This window comes from Chelonia mydas, chromosome 3 (assembly GCF_015237465.2).
Source record: "Chelonia mydas isolate rCheMyd1 chromosome 3, rCheMyd1.pri.v2, whole genome shotgun sequence".
Taxonomy (NCBI): domain Eukaryota; kingdom Metazoa; phylum Chordata; order Testudines; family Cheloniidae; genus Chelonia; species Chelonia mydas.
The window spans coordinates 154,691,166-154,716,897 of record NC_057851.1 but is presented as its reverse complement, the minus strand read 5'-3'; the positions used below and the strand labels follow the sequence as shown (position 1 = coordinate 154,716,897).

General features: G+C 42.7%; 1 protein-coding gene across 6 annotated transcripts in view; it reads right to left on the bottom strand.

The window, feature by feature from the left end:
* The window catches only part of TP53BP2 (tumor protein p53 binding protein 2), a 67,192-nt gene extending 46,731 nt beyond the window's left edge, over positions 1–20,461 (bottom strand). The window contains exons 1-2 of one of the 6 annotated variants that reach the window (XM_037895655.1): positions 20,134–20,461; positions 18,615–18,698 (exon numbers count right to left, since the gene is read on the bottom strand). Coding sequence is in view for 2 of the 6 variants with exons in the window: in XM_037895654.1 (XP_037751582.1) it covers positions 20,134–20,160 (27 nt within the window). In the remaining 4 variants the exon portion in view is untranslated. Of the gene's footprint in view, positions 1–8,044; positions 8,215–18,614; positions 18,699–19,814; positions 20,041–20,133 lie in introns of those variants that run through there. The other 5 variants (XM_043543597.1, XM_037895654.1, XM_043543595.1 and 2 more) reach the window with 5 other exon arrangements.
* Between the last annotated feature and the right edge of the window lie 5,271 nt (positions 20,462–25,732).

Sequence of the window (25,732 nt, the reverse complement as noted above, 5' to 3'; positions counted from 1 at the left end):
CACCCTTGGCCGGAAGCAGCTAGTAAGTTCGAGCTACGTGCCAGCAGTGTATGCAGCCACACAGCCTAGGACTCTTCGTTTGAACGCTGAGCACTATTGGGGGCACGTTCCCATGTGGACCAGAGGTGTGTTACAGGCATGCTACAGTGGTTAGCGTTCCATATGTATCTAATGTGGAAAAGGCCATTATGACTTTGTGCAGTTTATGGGAAACTGCCAGTGATGTGTCAATGGTAGTTTGGTTCTATTTAAAGCTTTCAAATTGAAGCTTTGAAGTTCAACTTTAAATTTACAACAATGCTCCATGACAAAACTCAAAAACACACATTTTATACGCACTATTTTAAGGAGAGTTTGAAGGTGGGGAAGTGACATTCCACCAGGCAGAGCTACCATGTAATCACAGAGACAGAACCAGAAACCAGAAAAACAGTTTTGTTTTCCTTAAGCTCAGCCAGCTTTGCAGCTGCAGTGAAAACCTGGAGTTTTACAGGAATGTACAATACACCACCTTTTGTAGCATTAGCAAGGACTGCCCCAACCACTTCACACTTAAAATGACTGCACACAAAACTATCTCCCAGGTCCTGTGTATCTGCAAAATGTGCTGCATCTAGGGACATTTGTTTTCAGCGATTCACTTTCAGCTGGGAATGTTTTTAATTAAAACGAGCATAATCATGGGTATTATATGGAACCTCAGACAGCCAACCTAATACAAGATTATTCACTCCTCAAATGAGCATAAATAAGTCCCACTGCTAATCTTGAGGTTTACATACACAGAGGCAACTGTTCAGAAAGGGTCCCAAGTTGCCCATCTATACCCTGAAAATCCCAGATAAACAACTTTACCAGGGTGTCCAACCTCCCTTAGCGATGACTATGTCAGAATATTTGTATTCATTGACAAATTGAAAGTTTATTTCCAGAGTGACATCAAGTAATTAACTGAAGTGTTTGGATCAGCCCCCAGGATGTAGGGGCATGGCCTACCCAACTACCTGCTGCTCTGATGTGAGCCACCCCTTCCCTGCTATTCAGCAGCTCCCACACAGGCCATCTACTGCATTACTGAGGAGGGAAGAGAAAGCAGCACTGGCTGCTCCATTGCCTGGTAGGCTGTATAAACTCCAGGAAGAGCCAAGTAAGAGCTTGCCTGGCTCTGCCTGAGCCTAAAGGGAGTATCTAGCAAAGATGGCTGCCTTCCCTATCACTGCAACCTACGACAACACAGAACAGGGGAAGGGAGAAGCTAAGAACCAGAAACCTTTTATAGCTCCCTGATTGACTGCTTTGGCATGGGTGGGTTATAGTAACCTGGTGGCTGCTCTAACTTACACAAGCTGGCAAGGCTCCCCAAGAGACCACACACCAGCAGGGGATAGCTGACACGTAGCGTGCACCAGTCACTCTCCCAGCCCAACTGTTGACATGCTGCTCCACATCCCAGCATGGCCCCTAGGCAGAGGCTGTGGGGAGAGAGGCATGGGAGTGGAGTAAACTGGCACCATACCACTGGGGAATCACCAGCAAAGGATGTTTGGGTGCTCTGCACAACATAATTGGCATAAATGGACCATAACAGCCCAGAGAGACTGACCCAAAATACTGGCTGTAGCCCTTGTTCTTGAAATATGTTTGGCCCCAAAACTCAAGAAATTGGACACCACCTCTCCAAATGGGCATGAGTTACTATGACAAAAGAAAAGTGACTTGTAACAGGTAAACCAAACCATTCAGTCTGAAGAAGTGGAGGAGAAGAGTCAGATCCTCAAATGCTATTACAGACAATACCCAATGAGGCTGAAAGCTCTGACAATTGCAAGTAGCTCTGTGCCAAGTTTAATCTTGTTTTACCTTTTGGGGACTGTTTTTCAGAAGTGTTAACCCACCAAAACTCCAACTGAAGTCAACGGGAGCTCCAGGTGCTGGGCCTCACTGAACATCAGCCTCTGAAATTCTCTGTTTTGCTAATATCCTCCATTCGGATAGAGATAGGTTACTTCTGGATGTGTCTTGCAGTTCAATTTCTAGTTTGGACACCTAAAGACCGTCTCCTCCCACATATATATCCATTTAAATATGGGGGAATGCATTCTGGTCACTAGTGGGGACAGGATCAACCATGCTCAACACGTGGTGGCAGTATTAAAAAGGACTGATCATGGACACTTTGCCTTGTCTACACCAGTGTTTAAGATGTGTAGAATTATGACCGGTCAGGTGCCAAAAAATCATCTTATTTTCTAGCATAGACAGGACCTACGTGGACTTGAGTGTACAGAGTGTTATTTGCCATTTATTTTGTTCTACTCCTTGGACAATCATGACTGAATATTTTGTTTTGTTTTTTGTGATTTATGAAGGAGTTTTAAATGTAAAAGCACTGGATCCTAGCAGTGTAGCTCGTGGCATATTCACCAGATGCCAGAGATGGGTGGTAGATCTAGCAATGCAGGTTCCTGCATGGTTTACCGTACATTTCAGCTGGCAGTATTGTCCAGCCTAGAAAATAAACTTTGCAATTATGGCTCCTCCAGCAAAGGAGAGACTTTCATCTGATGCATCAAGGACACTGAAGGGATGACTAACATGTGCACGTTCACTTCAGCCAGAGACCATTTTTCGAGCAGGCATATGAATCTTTAGAAATGCAAGTGAAATGCACAACCCGCAAGTGTTGAGATGGCAAAGCAAAGCACATATTTATAAAGAAGAACTTTTCACATCTCTATAAAAGAACGGACCAGATTCAGAGGCAAATCTAAGGGAATCCAAATTGGTGTAAGTTGCACCTTCTAGTCCCCTCATCATGAGTTACAGCATTTGATTCCAATCCATGTAATTGACACATCATCTTCTCTGTATATAACCCACTACATTTGAATCATAACACCTACTGAAGAGGCCGAAAAGGGAGGTGGTGTGGCAGGACAAGCAATTAGAAAGAGGATGTAAGAAGGTGTACATTAAAGCAGGCTACACCCTACTTTAAAATTTCACCCTCTTCTGTTTCATCAGCATGCAAATTACACCCACATAAACTTCCTGAGATTCACCTCTGATTTTTTTTTTTTTTAATTCAGTGACACTATCATTTCAGACAAGCTCTTTTATGTGTAGTTTAATACAGCATATATACTGTTTCCCAGCTCTAACATTTGTGGATAACTATTTCTTAAAAAAAGTTGCTGAGCTCTGCTTAAATGCAGATCTATATGCCCTCAAAGGGTTTTAACTGCAGCTCTAAGATCGAGGAGTACTTGTGGCACCTGAGACACTAACAAATGTATTTGGGCACAAGCTTTCGTGGCCTAAAACCCAAGAAAGCTTAGGCCCAAATACATTTGTTAGTCTAAGGTGCCACAAGTACTCCTCGTTCTTTTTGCTGATACAGACTAACTTGGCTACCACTCTGAAACTACAGCTCTGTCACTTTAAAAATCAATTTTCCTAACTGGTATTAAGCCAAAGTTCAAGTAGCTAAGAAGATATTTGCATTACGCAGTTTATTGGCCATTCAACTGAGCAGATATGGTGGTATGCGGAGAACCAGCTGTGTTTTCTGATATTACTATAGTGATTAAAGTGTACTGGAGAAACTAAGGGAAAAAGAAATACACTTGTCTTCTTAACTCGGCTAGCGATGGACCATTGGTCTGACCCAGTATGGCCATTCTGAAGTTCTTAACTTTGGCAGGGTCCCTTTTTAAGGGCCTGGGTTTTCCTTTTTCTACGCTCTAAAAAAGATGGTGGCAAAAATCTTCAAATTTGTAAAGTAGTTCCATTACATAATTTTGCATCAACATAATATTTTAAATTAAATCTTCAGTTATATCAAATATTTTAAATCCCTAAGTGCATGTGCTGACTGGAAAACTCAATTATTATGCAGCTTCTCTGACAGCATGGATTAGGTAATTCCTGAAATTAACCTTAGTAAAAAGGACAGTCTGTACTTTCACACAGGTTCTAGTCAAAGCTCTTATGCAGAAACTTTGTCAGCCTTTAACTAGCAGCAAGGCTGCTACTTAAGACAAAACTATATACACACACAAAACCTATATATCTCACATAAAACACTATATTCAAATATGGAGTTCATTAAGGGCCTTAAATTCCCTGCATAAATAATTGTAGCACTGTTGTAGATGTGATAGTCCCAGAATATGAAAGAGAAAAGGTGGGTAAGGGAATATCTGTTGTTGGACCCACTTGTGTTGGTGAAAGAGACCAGTTTTTGACATAGAAATAGGTTACTTCTGGATGTGTCTTTCAGTTCAATTTCTTGTGTTTGGACACCTAAAGACAGTCTCCTCCCGCAGATATCCATTCAAGAGTGGGGGAAAACGTGTTTTGGTCCCTGGTGGGGACAGGAACAACCATGCTCAACACCTAGTAGCTTTTGAGCTTGTCTCTTTCACCAACACAAGTCAATTCAAGAAAAGATATCATCTCACCCACCTGGTCTCTCTACAAAAATAATGAAATTCAGGGTTAACCTTTAACCTAGCCCTGTTCTGCCCAAGTATAATGCATCACAAATGGTATAAGAGGCAATAACGCTCTCCACTTACATAGCACCTATCATCCAAGCACTTTACAAACAATAAGCCTCAACACAAACAGGCAAGCAAGTAGTCTGCTCATTTTACAGATGGGAAAACTGAGGCACACAACTAACTGGCAGAGATACAAGAACCCAGTAGACCCATGAGAACACTACCCCTCTATAAAAAAGCATGAACTATTTTAATATTGTGAATCAGTCTAAGCAAGTGATGTCATTTCAGCATTCAACTCTGAGGTTTCTCTGCTTTGTGAGTTTAAGACAAACTTAACTTTAATATTCTTAAACCACAAAAAGCTAGTTTTAATTCCCTAGATATTTATAGCAGCACTAGGAAATGGTGTTGGAGAGACATTTCATGGTATACAGTTTAATGTCCCATCAAAATGAGATTGATAAATGAAATTCTTCAGATTAATAGTGATGTGTAATAGAATCACATACTCAGCGCTGTTTGTATCGTATCTAAATTAGACAGCAAGCTCTTCAAGGCAGGGACCTCCTCTTCCCCCAATGGATTCCACGTACAGTGAGAATGTAGAAGAACATTTTAGCTGTATACTAGAAAGCCATCATTTCAGAGGTGCAGTAGCTGCTTTTAAAAACAGTGTGGGAGGTGGAAGAATTACAAGAGCCAGATTCATATCCTGAATTAAATAAATGGTAACAGAGTTATTTTCAGTTAGAGTACAAAAAACAAAAACAGTAATAGCTAATGTTTTAGGGTGAATAAGAACACTTAGCTATTAAATTGAAAAAGCAATTTGTATGAGAGAAAAATATACAGATGTAACTACTTCCAGGCAGAGACCTTGCATCCAGAGTTTCAGCCCGGAGTGAGTTTTTACAGGTAAGTAAAAACTCCTTTATAAACAAGTCTTGGATCTTACCTAGCCCTGGAAAACACAAACACTGATGCTTCATCTTCACAAGCCAGCCATGAAGAAATCAGCTATTAAAATGTCTCACATTTCTGCTGACTTGACTGCAACTTTCTAAGCAAAAGGCAGCTTGTACAATGGCAGGTTTTTTATATTCTGATCAACAGAATTCCACATTGGTACGTAGTTCTAGCTCTCAATTTAACAGGAGAGAGGCAGCAACTAAAGTTGATACACCAAGTTTGTATCAGTAACAAAGGGATTCCTTTCATATCAAGTTCTTCAGAACATCTATCTGGTCTTCACTAGTCAGCCAGTTCAGACTCTGTATTTAGAGATTAAGGTAAACAAGAGGGTACATAATAGCCTTCCTAGAAGAAAAACACATGATCCTGGCTCCTTTCATATTCAGAAGTTCACTTTAATAAGGTAAGATTCAAAGTGTACAGATAAGTTTAATATTTACCTACAGCCACACCTGATACACAAAGTATGATCCTTCCTTCTCAGCCACTGCGCACACAGCTCAGTTTATATTGCAGTGGCACTTAGCCATAACCATGAGAAAGGAAGTTATGATGCAAGGTAGGAGTGGTACAGTAGGAAATACTGTAATTGTTAAGATTATTCTGGTTCTAAATAAAGGACAGCCCTTCTTCCTTTTAATTGTATTGCAGGAGAATAGAACTCGACCTTTAATCCCAAAGACACAGTAGTCTCTACTCTCTAAATTAGGTTAAATTCTCATTGAAGAGATATATGTTCCATTTTCAGAGGAGATAAAACAACTTGTTTTCTATAAATATAGGGAAACAGTTAAGAGGAAGCTTTTTTAAGGGTCGAGAACAGTGAAAACGGTCTGATTTTGGAACACCACAACACAGAAAGTACACGATGAACACACTGATTTTTTGCTATTTTAAGTTTTTTCTTCCCCCACATAAGCAACACTGAGAAGTAGCTGGAGACTGTGCGACCAAAACCCATGGACTTAATTTCCCTAGAAAAATACAGTTATAATTGGAACACAACGCGCCCCTCCTACTTCACAGATGACAATTTCTGTATTCCAGCAGATCTCGTTTGAAATTTCAAGTGCGTCTGTACATCTAAACAGAAGTGATCCATAATTATAGCTTAGATACTACCTTCAACACAAGGTCTCTTTTTCTGCATCATCTAATTTGGCCATATTAATTTTCTGAAGTTTGTCAATCTAGAATTGTTTAAATCTGTTAAACACATTAGTTTCCTAGTCTGATGTTCTTTACTTATGCTACTACCAGGAAGGACAAGAGGGAGGAATCCATTAAAGGGCCATTTACCAAAGCTGTAGTCAAAACTTTGAACTACCCTATTCGGATCAAATATGAGCACTGGGATGCATGTGACCAACAGAAAAAGGCATTCTTCCTTTTATTGTCAGCTCTTGAACTGAGCAGTTTACAAAGAATCTTGAGCTCAGAAGCACTCGGTTATTAAAAATGTATTCTATTAGTTTATGTACAACAGAACATGCAGGCCAGACTATCCATAAGCAGGACATTAGGAAAAGAGCAGTTCAAATAAAACTTCAAAACATGAACACTTTGCCTTGGTACTCAGTGAAAGTATTTAGCCAAAAGTTATACCTACATAACTGTGGTACTTCAGTTTTGTATCTGAATTTACAACCAAGCATGCCTCAGATCAAGGGTATCATTTAAGGGTGATTATATTTTCAGACCTCCCACGTCCGTAATATCAGTATGGAAAGCCAGATGTTTAATGTGAACTGGGGTTTGTAACGGTTTCAAAGCACTTTTATAAATGTTTTATTTTCAGATTTTAAGAGTTACACTGGCTATATGATACAGAGAATAAGGGTTTATCTATATGCAGTTTTGTAATGGTTTTAAATAAATTGGTAGAAAGAGTGATTTAGTTAAATTAATGTTATCCCCTAGTATGGATGCAGATATACTGGCATAAGGAGTCTTATAGTGCTATAGTTTGTTTCAATGAAACTGTATATCAACAGAACTGAATCCACACTAGGGGGCTGCACCAATTTGATTAAATTAGTTTTTCTACTGATTTAGTTAAATCAGTACAAAAAAACCTGGGTGTAAACAAACCCTAACACATTCCTGAGATTGTATGACAGAACATACAATATACAACTCTTTTCACAATGACATCTATACTTGGAACTCCCTTCCTGCACGTGTTCCCCAAGTGTCCAATAACCAGTTCTGCATGTCCTCTCAGTGACAACTAGTCAGCCATTTTGTATCGTTAACACTTAACAAAAGCCTAACTAAAACGGATGGCATGAAGGTTTGATCTTCAGCCACTGTTTGAACTGTACAGTCTGTCTAAATAAGAGCTCAGTCCTCCTACTGAAGTCAGTGAAAGACAGACAGACCAGTCCTCTGGATCATATGCCCCTTCTGGCATACACTACATTGCTCAACCCAGTCTGTGTTCAGTCCTATCAAGCAGTCAGGGTTCAAAGAGCAATTAACACTTTTCAACCATACAAACTCAATCCCCCCCCCCCATTTCTAAAAACAGATATTGCACTCTAAAATAGAAGGATCTAACTTACTCAACACAAGCAAAATAGTTTGCAGATGCCTCTCTCCTCCCTCTGTCAAGTACTGCAACATACTCTGCATGGAACAGATGACATCTAAGGATAACGAATGGAGTTATGAAAGCAACAACCATATGCCTGAACTGTCTTGCTTTTCTCAGCTGACATCAAACTCATAAGGAGTCTTTGTATTTATTTTTTTAAAAAACTGTTCCTGAAGCTCAACTGCCATGCCACTCCCACTGAAAGCAGTGGTGCTGTTATGGCAACAGCCTTCCCGGATGGCAATTGACCAGCAGAAAGGCTTTCCAAGAGTTCCTGCGGGATGCTATTGTAAAAAACTCAATTGTTCTCACTGGCCTTTCAAGGCACACGTTCCCGCAATGAAAAAAGGAGCTAAATGTTTCTCAGTGTCCATAGCAAACGAATACGGTTCCATACCAGCTGTGATCTGTACATAAACTTTATTTCAGGAGGCCCAGTGGTGAGATGGCAGCACATTTAACCCATGCTTCCTCTGAGGAGACCAGACTATCATGGAGAGGTGGTAACTGCACCACACACACTTTGCTATTTGCTGGCGAGGGCCAGCTCTAGGTTTTTTGCCGCCCCAAGCAAAAAATTTGCCACCCCAAGCTCCGAGAGCACAACTGCACAAGGAAAAAAGGATGGTCAGAATGCCACCCCTAGAATTGTGCCACCCCAAGCACATGCTTGCTTTGCTGGGGCCTAGAGCCAGTCCTGTTGCTGGCTAACTGATGCCCCCGATACTACAGAGGGTTTAAAATATTTACTCTTCTCTTTTCCACCTCGCACTTAGAAATCACACTGATAAGAAAAGATGACTGATACTTCTGCCTCAAGCAACAGGAATACCCATAACCCAAAATCACATGTAACTCTAGCCCATAAATCATAGCAAGGTCAGGTGACTATGGGGAAAAATTTCCCTAGAACAGGTGAATTTATCACCTGTTTCTAATGCAAGTAGCAAAAGCTTACTGTTAAATTTTGGGGGGTGTTTTAAGTCTAGTCCTTTCACTTAAACCTAAACAACAACTGCAGCAAGAGAGTTATATGGGAGACACTATTGGGCTTATTATAAAAGTAGAATGTGTAGCAAATAAATTTTCATTTACAAAAACAAAGATTCAGGGTACAACTCAAAAGCACCCAGTGTTGGCATACTCTAGCCCAGGGGTAGGCAACCTATGGCACATGTACCAAAGGCGGCACACGAGCTCATTTTCAGTGGCACTCACGCTGCCCGGTCCTGGCCATCGGTGCGGGGGGGCTCTGCATTTTAATTTCATTTTAAATGAAGCTTCTTAAACATTTTAAAAAATGACAGCAATTAGAGCAGAATAAGGCCAATGCAGAGTGCTTTAGAAAATCCTACTTTTAATGTTTAAAACATGCTACTCACTACACAAGCAGTAGCAAGGTCCAAAAATCTGTTAGCCTCTCCTCCATGAGCTACAGTGAAACACAACCCCTTCCAACACCCACATTTCAGCTATATTTAAAAAAAAAAAAAAAAAAAGAAAAATCTAAAATGATTTCAAAGACAAAGGAAATCAGACCATTTACCAGAACACTGGACAGGAAATCAGGAGACCACAGTTCTCTTTCCAAGCTCTGCCTATGACATGTTTTGTGACAATGGGATAGCCACTTAAAAGGGACACAATTTGAATTTTTGTAAATGTATTAATCTATTTTTAAATCAATCAATTTTCCATTGGAGCACCCTCTAAATAGATTGTGAAAAAAAAAAAAAAAGTCCTTTATTGAATGTCAGGACAAATTCCTGCTGCTTTCTTTACTCCTGAGGCCCTTCTGCGCCAAAAAAATTACAATTCTGCAAATTTTGTCAAATAAATGTGGAGGCTCCAGCATGACATTGGGGAGCACAGGCTACTGGCTGCACAGAGGTGGGAGATCACTGTGTAGCTCCTCTCCAGGACATGGACTCAGCAGTGAGGCTGCACCCAACCCTGACACAGCACAAGGACAGAGCCTGTCCCAGAAACATCCCAGGGCCCTGCCCTGCTGTGCCAGGTGCAACAGGTAGGCTCAGCAAGGCAGGATCCATGAGTGGAGGGGCTTAGTGTGGGGGGATCCAGGTGTGGGTAGAGATGGTTCTGTATGGGGCAATCTGGGTGCGGGCAGCGCTCTGGATACACAGGGACTCGTTGCGGGGTTCTGGGTGCAACAGTAATGGGACTCTGCAGAGGGGTCCAGGTGAAGGTGGTTGAGGCTCAGTGGGGGAGTGTAGCTGTGCGATAGGATGGAGCTCGCCAGGGGGTCTGCGTGTGAGGGGCTTGGAGGGGGGGGGTGTCCAGATGCTGGGGGAGTGGGGCGGGGATCCAGGTGCAGCTGGTTGGAGCTCGGCAGGGTGGGAATCCAGGTGCGGATGGCTCATTGGGGTGGTCCAGGGGCAATGGGGCTCATCGGGAGGGGGTTCTGAGTGTGTGGGGGTTGGGCAGATGGGGGAGCAGCTTCCTGTACAGTAATCCCTCCCCCTGCAGCTGAGGAGCAATGGGTACAGAAAGCGGTGGGAGGAGGGGAAGGAGTTTGCAGAGCTTCCTGCAGCTGTGGGAGGGTCTGACCTGGCCCCGGATGCCGTGCAGCATCCTTCCCAGCCCAGCCGGGACTAGCAGCTGAGCCTACCGCAAGGGTAGGAGCCACCAGCTGGGTCTTTCCCCAGTCATGCCTCCTGCCCCATAGTGATTTACCTGGCTGCCTGAAACATACTGCTGGGGAGGGTCAAATGACTGCTCTTGTGGCTATCCTGTCAGAAAGTCATTTTTCTGCATGGGAGCAAAGAAATCTGAAGGGACAAATTCTGCGCATGCGCAGTGGTGCAGAATTCCCCCAGGAGTATTTGTTGTTCTTTTGATGTGTCTTTTGGACCTGAGAGCAACACTTCTCCCTTTCCTTTCTCTGAGCAAAGCCTGCTTATTGCCTGTTCTCTTTCAGTTTCAGATCTGCTTCTGCCGGTACAGGTGAACACCTCCTTCTCGGGCCTGGGAAGGGGTGGGCATGATCAACAAACTAGTGAAACTGACAGACAAGGAGCTGGCAAATACACAGTGTAAACAAACTAAAAGATTTCTCTCTAATCTTTCAGTTATAATGATTTTAGACACTATTTGTAGCAATAGGCGCAAAGTTTTTATATGGAAGTGGAATTTTCAAATTGACAGCGCCCTCTATGGTCTCTACCTCAGCTGCACCACCTGTAAAGTGATAATAGCACTTACTCCTTCCACACCCCACCCCAACTGTTCACAAAGTGCTTTGAGATCTTCAGATTAAGACCTGCTTAGAGCTAATTACTACTTTCATATCCTCTGTTCACCAAAATAGGTTTGTCAAGAGTGGCACAGTAATGAAGTGCAGCTAGTGAAAAATTTTTCACACAAGGATTGTTTCAGAGAGTAATATTGAGAATCTCCACCCAAGGTAAAAACAGAGGGAATGGAGTGACAAAGCAATGTATTAAAAACAAACAAAGCTCATTTGATGATATATCTGTAAAGAAACACAAACACAACCTCATTGCTTAAACACAGTAGGTACCCTGGCACCAAGAAACTGACAGATAATTCCAGAAACTCTCCCTTAAAACTCAGCTCAAGAGAACTGTTAAATTTAGTTTTGCACTACTACAGCAAAACAGAGTAAGAGTCTAAATTTAAATATAAATTATGTGCTTAGTAGTTAACCTCACAGAATTGAAGAATCAAGGCTGAAGAAAAATTCTTAAACTTGATAAAACAAAGATGTGCCATTTTAAATGGATCTCAAAAGTATGAGAACTAGCTACAAGGTTGAATGTATTAAAGGAGGAGCGTAAGGGGAGCACGCAGTAGAAAGCTGATTTTAAACCTCTTTTCAGCCCCACCCAGTCAGTCACAGTCCAAATCTGCTCAGAGGCACAGTCCAGAACACAACCGGCTCAAGGTTCCCCTAGCATCCGTATATCAACACCAGAAAACCCTGCTGTAGTGTGCATAGAGATGATACGATTATGTCAGACAATGACATTTAGTGATACTTGTGTGTGGCCAAAAAAAGGAAACTGACATCATGAGTGTCCCAGTTAGTAGGACTCCCAGGAGCAGGAGTCAGCAACTGAGAGATCTATTCCCAGCTCTTCCACTGACTTGCTGCATGATCCTGGGCAAGTCACTTAGCTCTTCTATCTTAAATTTCCCTTTCTACAACTCCTTGATCCACAGCAAAGAGTGCTAAATAAACTAACAACTCAAACAACTGCACCGAACAACTCAGAACATTAACATATCAGAAGCTTTTCAAGCCTTTGGATGGGAGAGCATCCCTATTATTTATTGAATTTCAGACACTATACAGTATAATCTAACTGGATCGCTCCCACAGAAACTTTTCCACATCAGTTTCACGTTATCAAAAAACGTTTTTAAAAAGTGCCTAGTAACTGTTCTAAAACACTGGGGGAAGAGCAGGCTAAATCCATTCACGTATGTTTTATTCTCATAAAATTGATGTTGTAAGTATTAAAACGGAGACAACAACCACCACCACCACCAACAAAAAAATCAAGGAAAATTTTCTCTTCTTTCTTAAATGGCTCCCACAACACACTTACCTCAGCCTAGTTGAGTCACCTACACGCACAACCCTCTATCAAAAGGACCTCTTCCTGCTAATCAGCGTTAGAACCTATACCGTGGGTGGTTCCGTAATGTAGAACAAATGGATACAGAAGTATCTACTCAAATACCTGGCATACCTACCTCAGACTGATAAAAATAGAAGAGGGAGTGAGGAATGATGAGTTATATCCAGTTGCCACATAAAGAAAACATTCTTGATACTAACATCACTAAAACAGAAACTGGAGATTTCTAGACACATGTGCAAAACTGGCTTTGCACTAAACGTAACTGTAGCACTATTAGTAACTATGCAACAAGTGGTGATGTCATTGGTGTTACTAATTTTAACCTGATTACAGGACTAACAACAACAAAAACATCAGTGATTAACAGCATGATGGGAATTGGTTTCTACCTTTGAATATTTCTGGTAACAAGGAATCCTCATGGATTAGAGCAAGAGCATCATTCGCCTAAAATTCTCATCCAAGTGACAGAACTAGCTATTCCACACCATCTGCAATTCTCCCACATTCCAAAAGTTTGGCATTTTCTCAAACAGTTGAGCATCATATAAAAATAGGACTATTTCACATGACACCAAAGAACTCTGTTGACCTTTATACACTATACCATCTTGACGTCAAACAAAAGACCCTGCCTCAAGCTCCTTAATCATCTCTTACTCAGGCAAAACTAAGTTCGGAAAGAGGTTTACCTGAGCAAAAAGTGAGTAAGGAGAGTTAAAACAGGGTTTTAAGACAGTAATGCTGTGAAAGAGCGAAGAGCAGGATGGCTTAATTCGCTCGTGACCTCAAGAATGTGAGCACCTTCCAGAGTATTAAATAACCCTCTCTTTGATACTAGAACTGACATTTGTGTACATTCCCAGGATAACAAGGGAACCCTCCAACCTCTTCCCCAGGGAGGTCACAGATGTGAGGAAATAAAGTTACTCCCCTTCCTCCTGATGCTATAACAGCCAAGCCAAGAAAGCCACTCTAACCAAGTCATTTTTGCAGTGAGTCCCACCTCCTTATTCACAGGGCCTCCCTTTGAAAGAGACAAGACCCTGTCCCTATTGAACAAACTCAGCAAGCCCAGTGGCATGCATTGTGGGGGCAGGGAGACCCCCCAGGCAGATTGCTAACAAGGAGAGCTGGTAAACCTGGAAAGCATTTTAAAGCCAACTTATCATCATCAATTTGAAATGAACACTGAGCACAGTGCCACTTTAAGACACCAGAATGAGGATAAACCAACAAATATGTTATCTCCATTGTACCTGCCTCTATTAAAACTCCGTTGACCTCCATGCAAATTAATCTAGCATACAGCTCTTCAGACAGGCCCTTCATTAATAAAGCAGAGATCCCATCTGGTAACAGCCACAGGGGAAAGGAAATGTTTTATATGAAGTGTCCATCCCCACCTCTCCCCATCTGATCCTCCTGTGGATTGACCCATGCAACAGTAACAGGAAACCCACAAGGCATTCACAGTCTGAATTACTGATGAATAGACGGATCAGGAGCAAAACCATAATAAGTGATTTCCCAGGACTTGCACAGACTGATCTAGTGTCGGGGGGAAGGGGGAATACAGATCATTTGTGATGAAAGCACTTAAAGAAACTGACATACTGAACAAATTGTAATGTACTATAAAATACAGATTTCAGGTGAATTTTTTCTGGGAGAATGGGGTTGTTTGTAAAGAGGGACAACACAGAAATAAGTTTTATTTTAAAATTGTTTCACAAATTGAATAGGAAGTTATTGATCAATAGACAAAAAAAGCCCATTGTTTTAACAAAAAAACTGCTGAACTATAGGAGTACAGGAAACCTAGTGAGACATTATTTACTGTCATGATTCACAACAACAAATCACAACAGCTCCTGGTCTGTAAAATGTGATGCACACCCAAGGCACTGTAGAGAAAAGACCAGCAAAACATGTTCTCAGAATTATTCAGCATTCTATGCTAAATATCCCTGAAGTTAAGACCCTGAATACCATGTATTAAATGATTTTATGAAATAATATTTTGGTAACATTACTAAGTGACTTGCTTTGGCTAAAATGTCCAGAATTATATTTAATAGTTATCCAATGTATACCAAGCCCTTAAACAAATTAGGAGGCAAAGCTCCTAACCTGGGGTGCTTATAATATAAACCCCAATCTGATAATCAAATTCAAGCTGAAGTCAACTGGGTGTCACAGACACAGAGGTCTGGCTGCGTGGATCCTGTTGCAGGACTGGCGCCTAAATAAGCAACACACAGAGGAAGAAAGGTGGTTCAGGGTGAACAAAAACAACTGTTTATCTGCATCATACTGTAGACAGACATTTTTTTCCCCTTATCTAACATTAAGGTAGTGAATACTTACTGAAGATGCATGGGTCTGTAAATCCCAAGTAGTTATGAGAAAATCTGGTTTTAATATAATTGAAGTATTTTAGTCAAAGAAAACTGCACTAGATGGATCACTGATCTGATTCAGTGTGGTAATTCCTATGTTACTATTCAATGGAACATCCAAAGGGCCCTTGAATGTTTACTTCTTTAGAGTGCTCTAACCACTGGGCTATGACATACTCTGTGGTGAGGGCACTCAGCCTGTTCTGCTGAAGGTGTTCCACTGTGGATAAATAATTAAAGAGTTATTTGTCGAGAGTGAGAATGACTCTGTAACCCAGGTGGAAGCCCTAACCACTAGGAGGTAGGCGATGCAGGGTCTCGTCCTCTTTCTCCAAAGACTTTAAATAATTAAAGTCTAGAACAGCTTCAAGAGGAGAGACTGAGGGCAATCTACATCAAGATACCCCACAGCCCAGTGGTTAGAGCACTCTGAGAAGTGTGGGAGAGCCTGTTCAATCCTTTGTTCCCCTCACACAGAGGGGAGAATGGTCTCCCACATCCCAGGTAAGTGCTCTAACCACTGGGCTAAAACTTACAAGGCAGGCAGGGGCATTGCCTTCTCTGTGCACCACCTCTTCCTCTATTTTGCACTGAGTGAGGCAGGCACTTGGCTCATTCTCACAGAAACAACTTTGGCTGCTAAGCAACTTCAGTCCAGGAGAGGGATTCGCAGTTGTAGATCATAGGTGCCCAAGTCTGGGTTGCAGCAAAGGCGCCTATCTCCATGAGAAGGGTAGGCATTTGGACACACTCTTCTCACTGGCATCTCCCACTGGCTATCTTAGCCAACTCCCCATCTAGCATGTAGGCTTCTATAGAGCACATTCCGAGGCACCTCTCTCCTCCATTTATCATATAGGGAGCCTAGCGCCTAACTCGGGATTTGTGGATCAGCGTTGTTCCTGAGATTGTCTGGGTGCCTAAATGTTGGTCACTGCAATGCTCTGCATCGCAACACCTAAGCCCATTTGTAGATCCAGACCTTAGAGCTATTATGACCAACAAGAATTTCAGACTGAATTGAAGCCTCTGCCTATAACAGTCTCTGCATTAGCTCCATCTGTGAAACCGCCCACCCCTTCAGCAAAGCTATTTATCCAGTATACATAATGACGCATGTTATTTCCTAACATCTACTCATTTTTACGGTAAGAATGCAAAACACGCAAAGGGGACCAATTATGTTGCAGAAAGATATGCTATTTTAGAAAATGTGCTAGCTCTTCATCGCAACACAACAGTACAAATTGCACTCCCACAGGCCTTCAACAGATGGAAGGTGAGACAATTTTATATGGATCATTTAATTCTCTGACTTTAACCCTGTCACTACTTCTGCATGCATTTCTAAGGTGCCATCAGTTTACCAGTACGCAGAGGTAATTCATTATACTCTTGCTATGTATGCATTGCACTGGCTGGGGCAGAAGAGAGTATGAGAGTGGTGCCAGGGGGTTCGGTCAGATTGTTTTATTGTGGAAGGAAGAAGCAGAGGAAAATATAAAAGTTACCATAAAAGGAATTAAAAAAGGGGGGTGGGGAAGAAGGGGCTGGAAGATGCTTAAGGATCACCTTCTTATTTCTCACTCAGCAGCATGGATGAAGATATTTATGCCCATAAGAGTCCCACCATCACACCAAGAAGGAGATCACTCTCCTAAAGTGTCACGCTTGGTACATTTTGGTTCAATGTCATTCCTGGTTGCTATACATTTAGACAGATGTTAAATAATACTCTTTTAAACAGACTCCAAACTCTCATCATTTAAATATGATTTTTGCTGGTACAAAACAGTGTTAGTCATCAAAAGGGCGATCGGATAAAAGAAGCTGCAAAAAAGTGCAAGAGATTGTTTTAAGGTTTGCTATTATTTATGCTCCCAAGTGTTTTTAGCACTATTTGGGATCCAGTTCGTTTCTGTTCCTATCCATTCAGAGTGTTTACACTACAGAGGAGATTTTCAAGGGGCTGTTTAGGCACCAATTCACAGTGGGCCACTAACTGCTCTTTGTGTCTTTTAAAATCTCCTCCTACATGCCCCCGGATTAATGTAATTATTAGAAATGAGAGCCTGTAGAGCAACAAAATATGTTATAACCTTTAAAAATGCTGAGTTCTAAATCCACTATATTTGCACTCTAGAATTAAGTCACTTAACCCGTTCTAATTTAAACTGATCCATTACTTTATGTAGTAAACACGGTATGGTAAAGGTTACAGGGATCCTTTATTTTATTAATTTAAAACAGAATGACCAACATTTGTGTCATCATGCAATGGAAGTCTGAGCACCTACAGCAATTCATGCACTGGCACTTGTCTCAACCAACCACTGAAAGGACAGACAGAACTAGATTTTAAATGGAGGTGGCATTCAAATAAAGAAGGAACAGAATTGTTTGGGGATACTTTGGGATGATCTTCAAAGACAGGCAGTTAGCTGATAAGGGTAGTCTCTTGTACAGATTTACTATCTGGTGACAGAATGTTTACTGAATTATGATTATCTTTGAATTAAGACCTTGCTACTATATACATTGCTTATTTTTCTTCAGATTTCCAGGGGCTGATGACAATATAATTCTCCAAAAAGTCTGACTACTTTAACTACACCAATACTGATTGTGGTCTCTTTAATTACACGAATTAAAGTCACTTACTCCTGCCTTGATTTGTCTGCTGGACTAAATCAACCCTCATCATTGCCTCCTCAAGGGGGAGGAAAGAGTGATAGGAATGGGAGAAGAGACATTAGCTTCCCGGGAACAAGCAAACCACCTCAGCCTGAGATACTCAAGTGTCATCTCCTTATAAATGGAGATTCTCTTCCTGTTTATGGATTCCTATTTGTTTCAGTCAGCTTCCAGGGTTTGTGATAGGAAGGGTGTTTTTAAATTGACAATATGCTGCATCATAAGAATACAATTCCCCAATTCTGCAATACACTTGTGAATAACATTATATACATGAATAATCCCACTGAGTTCAGTGGGTCTATGCAGCTGTGTAAAGTTACTCATAACACATAGTGCTGGCCCTGATTTTGCAAGCACTTAAAGAGCAAGGCTATATATGCATGGAATACACATACACACTGCAATCTAAGATACTTATAGGAAAGCATGAATGGAGACTGTTTTAAGCACAAGAATTCCCAACACATTTTATTTACTTGTAGTCTGCCATTTTAAGAAATAACCAATAGAGCCCCAAATGAACCATTGTTGGTTAATACCAAATATTCAGAGATACTATTACTTCTCACTTGGCCCAACTGGAACATGGGGATTAAGGACCTCCCTCTTCCCACAGTCAGAGGTTCTGTGCCAAAAGCAAAACCTTTCCATCCCTTCATTCAGCTTCAGCTGTATTCAATTTAGGCCTTGCCTTCACTAGGAACAAAGATGAGTTTTTAAACCCATGTTAGAACCATAGGTTAGACAGAGCACTTCATATTTTAACACAAGTTAGCTGTTAGGGGTCAATTTTAAAGTATTAAAAACACACCTTTTTTACCTAGTGTGGACACATCTTTAATAAACTATAAATGTCTCTTGGTAATTCTTACTTCAGTGTCAATGGGAGAATATCCTGAAAGCAAGCAAAACCAGTTTATTTTATGAACATGGGCACTCATCCTCTTGGAGCTTGGGCGTTTTAAAAAAGAAAACGGATGTGGAAAATATCAGGGCCGCAGCAGGGGTCTGTGTCTAGACAAATTTAGGAACTCTAATTTGCTAAGAATTGTTAATGAATTTGTTACATAGAAGTTGCAAACTCACACTGAATAAGTTAGAGAGAACAAAACAATTTAGCTTATTCAGTCCCTCCTCTTGCCAAACAGGCCAGTTCCACCCATAACGTCTATAATTCTCGGAGTGAAACAAACTCAATGTTCAGGGACTGTTGTGCATCTGAAGATAATTCAGACTGGCGGCTGGTTAAATCCTTAATAAAAAGTCAGGAGAACTATCTAATGCAAGAAGAAATGGGGGGTGGGAGGAGTAAGGGAAGTGTATGGCAAACCCTTCCCTCCAAAGGCCGTCACTGTCCCTTTAAATGTGTGGAATGTTTCACCAATAACCTACCTGTTCCCCAGCAGTTCATGCCCCAGTGCACTGGGCAGCCCCCAACAAGCCCTGCCCCGCAAGCCTAGCGCCTATCAGGGCTCGCCGCTCTTATAACTTAGATAATATTTTTACTTCCCAGTCCAAGAGACACAGACAAGGTTTTCATCTCGAGGCCAAAAGACCAAAAACATTAAGACAGTTGATCATGGCCTTTGAGAGGCCAAGAGACTACTGACACTTGATCCTAACCTGGGGGGCACTTTTCCCTACAAGGTTCGCTCTTCTCCCCCGGAGGGCTCGTTACACTGATCTCAGCGTGAAACCGGAGCAAGCAGAATAGCTGTAAACATTGAGATTAGAGGTGGGAGGAAAATCCCCCCACACAAACCAGCCCAGATTCGGACCAAGCATAGGGCTAATCTGATGGTCTCCCCCAGCTCCTCCGTCTCTGCCTCCACAATGGCAGGATCCATTTTCTCTTCCGATGTTTACTGGCGCTATCAGATCCTTCCCTAGATAAGGAGTCAGCTCCATTTAATGACCTGTCTCCAAGCAGCACCGCCCCATCGTACATACTGAACCGGGGGGCGAGGTACACGCGGCTGATCCCCCCCCTCCCCGAAAACCGCCAAGTTACCATGGAGGTACCGAGAGACCCTGGAGTCAGGAGCAAAAGGCAATTTCCAGTCCGAGCCCGAGCTTCCCCCCCTTCCAACTTTCTCCACGAAACTCCCTCTGGCCTGGCTCTGCCCACGCTTGGCCCCAGCCCACGTTGGGGCCAACGAGTCACATTCGCTGATCGCGGCACCCCGGAGACTGAACAATACGGGATGGGAGCAGAGTCCAGCCCCAGCGCCAGCCCCACGTGTCCCCCTTACCCGCCCTGCTCGCCCACGCACCCCCCGAGTCCGCTTTCTGCCCCCCCGCGCTCTTTCCGGCCGGGACCCCGGACTCACCGGCATCATCTTGGAGCCGAACCGCATGGAGGCGGATGGTGCCGGGGCGCCCCGCCCGAGACCGAGGAGACCACTGGCCGGGGCCTGGGGAGGCGGAGCGGCCTGCGGTGCTCGCCGCAGCGCACAGGGGGCCGGGCAGAGCTGGGAACCTGTTGCGAAGAGGAGCCCGGCCTGCGCCGCACTCTGCCGGATCCCCGCCGGGCCCTGGCGTCCGCCCCCGCTCAGCCCCAGCGCCGCCGCTTTGTCTCCTCGGTGACCCGCTCTCCCCGCCGCCGCTGCCGCCGCCCCCGGCTCCACTCTCCGAAACTAACCCCAAAGCCCAGCGATTGGCGAGGAGGAGCCGACAGCTCCAACCCCGCCCGGATCCTACCCCAGGAGGGGCCGGCACAGGGAGGGCCAGCTCCCTCCTAAGCCCTTCCCCTCCCCCAGCACGCTAGACAGCGGCGGGCTTTGCCTTGTGTGGGACAGGAGGGAAGCTGCCCGAGACCGCCTTTTATGGGGCTCATCCCCCTCCCTCACAGAGACCCCCCCCTTGAGGGCTCATCCCCCCTCTGATGGGGCGTCCCTCCCTGCTGGCTCATCCCGCCCCCTCCTCCAACTCTCTGGGCCCCATTCCACCCCCCTCTTTGCTGAGGCTCGCTCAGTCTCTGGACATCTCTGCGCCACCCTCCCTGACTGTCCTTCGCCATGACCAGATGGACATTTTCATTATAATTCACTCCGTCCCTCGTTAAAATCAGAAATCGCTCAGCCAGATTTGGATTTCACACGCAGTTGCTGAACCAGCCCTGGCTTGCTGACGTACTCCTGTGACTCTTGAGGGCACCTGCAGAGAGGATAAGTTTTACCTTTGGCATAATCACTTTCTCACTTGTCCTCGTATTTTGAGTGTGCCCATTCCTATGTACATACATGACAATGGATTCCCCACCCTAAGGTATCTATCTATTAATTAAATTCAAACCCTGCCCTGGGGGCAAGAACTGGAAAGTCGGTACTTACTATTCACCCCCTTATCTCTGTGATCGCACAATCTATTCACTCTATTCAGCCACGATCACTTTCAGAACCCCTGCTTAAATGAACTAAAAGATACCTGTAAATGCATCTAGCTAGATGTTCCCCTGATTGTAAGGATCGTTGGAGGGCAAAGTGCAAGATTATCTCGAGTGCAGGGATTCCCACAGCCCCACGGACTTCCAGGGGTCTCCACTTTTGCAGAGGCCAAGGCTTAAAAACATCTTTATTAAAGGGATATGGCAAGATGATAACAAAATTAAAATCCTCATACTGTTAACAGCAATGCCTTAGGTTAACCTGTAAGTCCCAACTGAGACAGGGCCAAGTTGTTATATGCACTGTACAAACCCACAACAGCGGACAGTCCCTCCCCTAAAAATCTTATAATCTAAACAGACAAGACATATAGGTGAAAGGGAAAACAGAGGTGAAGTGACCAGCCCAAAGTCACAGAGCACTTCAGCAGCAGAGCCAGGACTGGATCCCTTATGTCCTGACTTTATTTTGCAGTGTCTTACCCCCTAGACCATGCTGCCTCCCATCTATGCTCTCCTTTTACTTTTTTCATATTACTTAGTTTGGCTAGTGATATTAAAACGGTTAATTTTACCTTTGTTTCTAGTTACTTTTACTTTCCCATTCTATTCTGTTATGTCTAAGTTCAAAACCTTGCAGGGCAATGTTTAAATATAAAAACAAACAAAAAGAAACCATATCTTTCCATGTTTTTTTTATCATTTATTTTCTTTATAAAATCAAAGGCCCTACCTTGCAAATTGTACTATGAGTACAAGAGTCCACCTACACAGAGCAGCTTGAAGGATGGGGCATAAATTACTGGCCTAAATCATTTGGTAGTGTAACTTTAAAGATCAAGAAAAAGGCTGGAAATTGAAGGTGTGGTAAGTCAGTCACCCTTTAGGACTCTGCAGAAAATGCTGATCTTCATACCCATTATTTCTAGAAATTAAACATTTTTAATAATTTTAGACAGGAATCCCCAAATGCAAGGAGAATAACAATAATACTCAGCATATATATATACCAGTTTCATGTTCAAATTGGTGTAGAAAATTTAACCATATTATTAGAGCATTAATCCTCATAACCTGCCTGTGAGGTAATGAAGTGTTTTTATTCCTGTATTACAGATAAAGAAACTGACATAGAGTTTAAATTTTATTTTTTAATTAATTTTTTAAAATTACAGTTTTCTAAAAGCACCCTTTAAACATATGTATGTAATATAAATTATGTCCTGGAAATCATATCCACATAACAAGTCATGGCAGAGCTGGAATTAGTTTTCAGGAACTCTTGACTCTAGTCCCAGCTCTGTGCTCAATCCATTAAAACATGCTGTCTCTGTAGAAAAAACCCACATAGGACGGAAGAGGGAACATAACACAGAAGAAGGCAGGACAGTTCACAGGGTGCTGAAGGGAACAGAAAAGACAAAAATTTAGAAACTAAGAAACTTGTTCCTGATTTTTCTTACATCTGCACAGGAGGAGGAAGCGTCCTGGCATATAGCAGGAAATTAATTGAACATATGGAAAGCTGCTCCGTTCTGCTGATTCTGTCATCTTCTCTAGGGCAGCCAGCTTGCTGCTGCGTCAAGCACTTTACACACAGTGACACGCAGGCATTACACATCTGCAGGATCATCTTGGCAAACAGAGAGACGCACAAATATTTGTCCTTAAGAGTCAGTAGATTTCAAAGGTGATGAAAAAGCTTATATAAAAATGTTTCCTAAATGAACAGTCATCTGAAGGGTGAAGGTGACTCTGGGACACGCATCTTTCCACAATCCCTTAATAGTCAAATATTCCCTTACCATGTGTTTGTTATTATAGATGACTGTACTACTCCAATGCATTTTTCATGGCACTAAAGACTGCCTCTGTGGAAGACATAGGAGGGGTGTACAGGCTTTATCACCCATCTGAAATCATCCTTTCAGACAGGGCTAGTGCTCTGTTTGTAGCAATAGTAATTAAAAGTTCAGAGGCGAGTTAGAAAAAAAATTGCCAACTTTATTTAATAAGAGCTTAGCTAAACTGTGTGTATGAGGAAGGTGGAGAAAAGTTGAGGCTTCCAGAGAACTCCAGCCTATAAACCCTCTAGTAGGGCATTGAGTGGCAACAGATCCAACCAATGAAACACTAATTTTGAGCATTACATCATCTACTCAGACTCTCACTGGACATACCAGGAGGACATGACAGTTTCTTAGCAACTTCTTGGAGCTGCTGAAAGCTGGCATTAACCTTTTCATGGGTGTTAGTTACCACACTCCTCCCAGTTGTCTGATCAATTCTAGCCAATTTTTTAAATAATACAATAAATAATAAAATAAAACGTTCTTGCCACAGATTTAGTCTATGTAGAGGCTTCCTAGTTCATTGAGTTCTGGTTGATACATTAGCCCTATTACCAGCAAGCCTGAAAAATCCTTTGATTTTTTTTTTTGGTTCAGTAACAATGCATACATTTTTCTGTGATTATGGGGAAGATTCAGCATGTCTTAATTTAGAAAACTGTGGCTTCCTAGGACTTCATAGCTGTACACATCACCACTCAAAACTTCATGACAACAGATCATCTTGCTCCAAAAGAATTAACTCTCTACCACTTGAGCTGCAGGATATTCTCCACTATCTTGTACTGTCAGTGTGGAGCCTTTTGGGAAGGCTCCTGAAAGCCACTAACAGTCAGCATAAACAACACAAGTGTCTGCACTGACACTGCATCGACCTAGACGCTATGCCGCTCATGGAGGTGGAGTTATTAAGTCAGTGTAGCTGGGCAGTTACAAAATTTAAATGTAGAACACTTCCATAGTTAGGTCAACGTAACCTGCCTTGTGTCAACCTAACTCTAGTGTAGCCCAGACCTGATTTTTATCTTTTCTACACACTACTAAAGCCCCCCTACTAAGGAGTTGGAGTCCTCATCAAGAGGTGGGCATCATTTGTTTCAGGTTTAGTCCAGGCTGTGTGACTCATATGCACTAGGCTTCTCACTGCCACCTAGCAATTCCTTTTAGATCAGGGTCCCCACTATAACAGAAGAGGGCATTATTAACCAACTTTGCAGGCAACGGACTAGACAAGCATGAAATGAATTGTCCACAACAATATATTAATTCCAGGAAAGATCAGTTTGATAGCTATGGAGCAGATCACTCCCTCCTTCAGAGAGCCCAGTGGAAGGGGGCTGAAAACTCTGCAAGGTTCATCTCACAGAGTTTTCAAGAAATTGTCCCCCAGTGGGAAGGAGTCTGTGGGCTGCAGAATTGACAGGGTGGCAAAGCCTCCTCATCCTGCATATCCAGGGGTTCCATGAAGAAGAGAAGGTTAGATCCATGGAAGTTGGAGCCGTCCTGCCTATGCAACTGCCTCTTTGTGATGCTCCTCTGGCCCCACTTCTGGCAGCATAGCTCTAGAAAGAGCCATGGTTCAATTGTCTGTGTCCCTATGCAGCTACTCAGAAGCAGTAAGGGTAGAAGTTAATGCTTCTGGAATAGCTTGTATAGAATCCAAAGGAGGGGTGACAATGCAGAAACGCCATTCCTATTCTCTTTATGCTTTTAGGAGGAATCCACTTGATATCAACCCTATTCACTTACATAAGCAGAAGGGTGATCTGGGCTGCTAGTGGGCATCAGTTGTAACAGTAGCCACTGGAGTCAATGGACATTCACCCCTGCTATATGATAGGGGCCTAATCTTTTGTTGCCCTGACCCATACAATACGGGTCCAAGAAATAAAAATCAGTTTCTTACCAGCACTCCTGCCTTTCACACCTTTGCCACACCTGTGACAACTCTATAGTTCCTGTTATTGAATGCATTCCTTCAGCATCAGATCAGTAAAGTCTCATCTTCTCATCTTCAGATCTGTAAATTCTACATCTTCTCATCCTGCAACCTGTCAAATACTGAGTCCAAGTTGCTCAAGTGCATCTCTGCAGCTTCTCTCCACAGCTCTTTCAATCCTTTGCTGTATCTTGTCCATAATGTGTTGAAAAATCACTACTAGGCTTGCCAGCTGGTTATACTGGGAGATAACCTCTTTAATGGCAATATGCTGAGTCTGATTCTTATGTCTCTTAGAAGAGAGTAAATAAGGAGTTAGTCTGTTGAAATGAATGGAATAATATGTAAAATTAGTACAGGAGCAGGCCTGGTGTTTTACATTTACTATCCAGCGCCACCTGCTGTTAAGTCTGTGTCAAGTCTAATATGATGAACTCGCTTCCAATTTTTCCTGGTGGCTGAGGGTACAGAGAGCCAGGAGAGGGATGGAGGGTAGGGGGAAAGGGTTGCTGGAAGGAGAATGGTGGGAGGAGGGCTCAGTTAAACTCAAGAGGCTTGAGGCACAGCATTCCAAGGGTGGAAAAGTCCAAACACGCATTTATCCCTTTGTCTCCTTTTTCTCTGTTTGCCATGTCTGTAGGTGCCATTTTCACTTTCTTTGCAAACAGGTGAATTAAGAGATTTCACTGAACCACTGGAAAAAGAAAACCTGTATAATCCACACTGCTCTCACCCAGCTTCAGTAAGCCACCATC